A 4,589-nucleotide genomic window follows, 5' to 3' on the forward strand; every position below is an offset into this window, starting at 1 on the left:
ACTGGTATCCGTTCAGTTTGTCCCTGTCAGATCCTGCTTGATGGCTTTGTACAAACTAACAAAAGACCCTGTCCATGCGTCTCGTTGGTGTTCAGTCGTGGAATTGGCCATCTCCTGAGCGGTGTATACCAAGGTCAGTAGGGTGCGCTCAAAATCGTCCTGATGCAGGTGACCAATGTGATTTGAAAGGCCAGAGATGAGCCTCCATACATCTGTTAGCTTCCTGGGAATGATCTCCTCACAGATGGCTTTCAGGTTTTTTCTTCTTGCGGAGAGAAGCCAGCTCAGCATCTTGCATTGAAAACTCTCCACTGTTCTCAAAGTGTATTCCATCCAGCAGGATCTGGCAGATGGCACGAAGAATAAGAAGAAATGATCAGTGTTCATTATTGAGGTTTATTTGCTGGTTAAACACTTCAGACGCTTATTTATGTATATGTCCGTCTCACTTCAAATAAAAGATGTACATCTTCGAAAGAGTTGTGGAAGGTGGGGTTCACAGCACTTGCCACCCCTCGCTTTATTCTGCTCGCAGCTGGTGTGTATAGAGAGAACACAGTGAGAACGAGGGATGGTAGAAAAAGCAAGGACAGTTTTCTGAGAAAAGCCTTTCTTTCAGGTTTCATCACTTTTTTGTCTTGGGATTTACTGCTGTGGACAAAATGCTTCTTGAATGTGTTAAGCTGGAAACCTCTGTGACAAGCAGTTTAAACAAACTCTGAACTCTTCTGGCACATGTAAGACCCAGGTCATCGGGCTCTCAACGGGACTTACTGCAGTTAACGTATGAAATGCCTTTTAAACTCTGCTAACTCTCACCTTACAGATGACTTGTGTCAGGTGACCGATGACACACGGATCATACAACAGGCTTCAGATGATTCGACATGCAGTGTATACGGACTTAGCATCTCAGCCTCATTTCCACAGCATGGGGAAAGCAAGTTACCTACAACAAATCTTGTGCAGTCAAAGAAAGCTCACAGGCAAAAACCTTTCCCTTTACTTTAGTGTTTATGATTGGAGCATGATTATGCATTCCCTGAATAAAGTCAGTAAACTTGAAATACTAATAATTGTACAGAAACAGAGTTCATAGCCTATTTCCCCCGTTATGTTCAACATTCTGTCCATGAATTCTTGACATATTGTGATGGCTAATAACAAAAACCCACTGCTATTGGCTCTGAGAGGCTGTAGCCAACAGTGCTGCTTTGAGCTAAATGCTAACATCAGCAAGCTAACATGATTAAAATGACATTCCTTACATACTGATGTTTAGGGAGTACAATCGGCTTGTCCCAAATCTATACTACACGCTGATTCTACACAGAGAGCAGACCTGGAAGCCAGAAAACCTTTTTGGCTTATGCGCTGGGTGAGCATTTCACTGGGGACCGGTATCCAATTATATTACATCTTTGGTATACGCAACCAAAGTATTGGACAAATTGAAATGTTGACCTGATTATGCCATTTTAACATAATAAAGTTGTTGTGACATTTCACATACAACCACATGAGGGCGCTACAGGAAAAGTCAGGGGATGTCAAGAGTCGTTAGAATTATTTGTCTGGTGGTGGCGCTAAAGGAAAAGTCAGGGGATCACCAGAGTCAGAGAGTTTGATCCTCTGGGGAACATGAACGTCTCTATTTCATGGCAATCTGTCCAATATTTGTTGAGATATTTCACTCCAGACCAAAGTTGCGCACCCACCACTGACATTGCCATTCATCAAGTTAAGGAAAGTGGGGACAGAACGAAAGAAATTCAGACTAGAAAGACATTTAGACCACTGTTTTCACTTTCTGTCCAGTATCTCCAACATTCTTCACTGGCTAGTTTTATTAATTGGACATTTTCAAAGCCTTTAATTTTAAAATCCTATATCAGAATGGTCCAATATTACCCAAGTAACAGTCTGGGGTGGTGTACTATCAACCTGAGGGGAAATGAGTCCTTCTAAACAGAATACAGAAAAAGTTAAAATGTGGCTTTAATTAGCAGCATGAAAAAGAGTTAAAATATAGATTTAGTTGGACATTTTCAAAGTCTTTAATTTTAAAATCCTACATCAGAATGGTCCAATATTACCCGAGTGACAGTCTGGGGGTGGTGTACTCTAACTCTTAGGGATGTCCTTCACAAAACCTAACCCATAAAAATCATAATAGTCCAATGGAGATTGCGCACTTTGATATAGAAGTCTGATGATGTTATTGCATAATCTTTCAAGTTGAACAATCTCCAATCAATTTATCCAGAGCAAATTGGTCAGTAAAGTTACTGATCAGTGATTTAAGGTCAAAAAAGCAACCATGCAGTGTAGTAGGAACTGAGGTAGGCTATATGTAGCCATTTCAGGATCATGCAGGATTAAGTAATCTTTGTTATAGTGAAGTAGTATATCACTTGACATGGTAAAGATATTTTTCAGACAAATAACTGAGGCCTGCTGTAATTTAATTCAACAATATTTTTTTTGTCAGATCAACTTTGATCTGTTGAGCAATAGGCGATTATGTATGTGCTGTACAAATCGCACAAAATAACATTCGATCATATGTTTTTGTATTGTCCCTTTCATTCAACAATCTAATTGCTAAAGGAACAAAAGACTTGCTAAACCTGGCTGTTCTTATTTCCTTTTGCAGAATCCTTCCATTGCCCTGACAGCTCTCGGGGTCACTAAGAATGTCCTCAGCCTTACTCAGAATGAGGTCCTTCACAGCTGAGCAGCTGGTCACACCCAATGACCCGACTCGCCATACTGACCATACGCTGCAACCTATTCTAGACTAGGCTGCACATGACAGCAGCACCAAACACGCTAATCAGACCAAAGGACAGGATGCTCTGAAGGACAGCCTTGAAAAACAGTTGCAAAAAGTATTGACCACATTAAAACTGGACAGATTTGGATGTACTGTCAATATTTCTATGTATAAAACTTACTACTGTACAGTCTCTTTTTAAGGCTCAGGTCTCATACAACATCATCTATCTATAAATTGCAGCAATGTCTGTCTGTCTGTGTGTTATGCGCATATCTCTTGAACTGTTAGTCCGATGGATTTCATTCGTGTATTGCTACGGGCACGAGTAAGTGAAGTGCCAAGTTTGACATTGTTTGGATTAGAAATACAAAATATATCGTTATATATATATATATATATATATATATATATATATAGATAGCGAAACCAATGTGTACCTCTTTTACCTATATATATTATATATATATATAGGTAAAAGAGGCACACATTGGCTTTTGCCCACTATCGGCCACTCCCCTTCTCACAATGCTCACTGGGTGAGCAGTGAGCAGGACCAGAGACAGAGAGCAGCGGAGCTTTGGCAGCTAAAATGTGAAATACACCTCAGACATAGGCACCGATTTATGTTTTCCTCTGTGGGTGCTCACGGGCACACGGCCTTAAAAAAAAAAGCTGTCAAAAATTGTTTGGATTTCAGAACCTTAGGAAATGGACAGCGGCCGACACGAACACACACGCCTATTAACTCGATAACAAAGCAAAGCACAGCCAGCTACAGACAACAAGTGGCAGACAGAGCGTGATGCCACTTATAGGCAGGCTAGCTCTCTAATAAAGCGAGACGTATCTGTATATCCGTGTTTGGGGGCGGGTTTAGGGGGGATATAATAAATACAATATAAATAATAAAACCATCAATATCAAAATCAATAGAATCTGTCAAACGGTCTAACTGCAGATGTTGTCATTACCTAGCAACAGGAAATAGCCTCCTTGCCACTCTTTGCGGCCTACCTAGCGGTGCATACAGAACAAATCAGGGATCACGTGTAGGGAATGTTCACCAGAGGTTCTGTAAATATTTTTTAAGAAAAGAGTGTCTATTTTACCCCAGTCTGATCACATTTTTGCTTTTCGATGTTGTATTACAGACAGTGTATGAAAATAGTCATATTTGTACATTGTGTCATTGTGTTACTAATGGTTGGAGTTCCAAAGAAATAATTCCCCTTTGTGCTGGGGACTCCCTGGAACTCCTCAAGGACCCCTGGGGGTCCCCGGACCCCACATTGAGAGTCACTGTAGTGGGCTATTGTACATTTGCCTTTCATACACCAGGGGGCGGGGCTGATTCATGCTGACAAGAGAAAAGGAAGGACGAAGATATGTTGCCTGGCATCTCACATCAGCAACCATGTAAATTATAATTAATATTAATACTATTCTAACTATTATTATTATTATTATTATTATAGTAGTAGTATGGATAGCCGATTTTAAAATCTGTACTCTGTCAAGCACCAACCATTGACATATATAAAAGGCACCAACGTGCTATTGTTTTGCTGCCGCCATTAATATCAGCTCTCCGCTGATTGGCTGACACACTTTGAGTTGACGTATTTCATTGGTCCGCTTTGGTTTTGTATAAAGTCAACCACACAATTGGTCTAGGCAAGTGTTAGGCAAAGGCATTAAAATCCCGCCCACTCTCCCTCTGATTGGCCGAGAGGGCAGCCTGCAGCGGGTTGACACACTAGGGATTGGCGAGACAGACGTCGGTCACGATCCCATCCGGGCCATTGGCTGT

At 41.1% G+C, this 4,589-nt stretch overlaps 1 protein-coding gene across 1 annotated transcript; it reads right to left on the reverse strand.

The window, feature by feature from the left end:
- Positions 1–12: 12 nt before the first annotated feature.
- On the reverse strand, positions 13–2,771 carry LOC120564310 (protein FAM180A-like). Its single transcript, XM_039809158.1, is given in 4 exon segments — positions 13–255; positions 257–343; positions 450–535; positions 2,732–2,771. Coding segments are annotated over 4 exon segments (456 nt in total).
- Between the last annotated feature and the right edge of the window lie 1,818 nt (positions 2,772–4,589).

The sequence above is a fragment of the Perca fluviatilis genome, chromosome 8 (assembly GCF_010015445.1).
Source record: "Perca fluviatilis chromosome 8, GENO_Pfluv_1.0, whole genome shotgun sequence".
Taxonomy (NCBI): domain Eukaryota; kingdom Metazoa; phylum Chordata; class Actinopteri; order Perciformes; family Percidae; genus Perca; species Perca fluviatilis.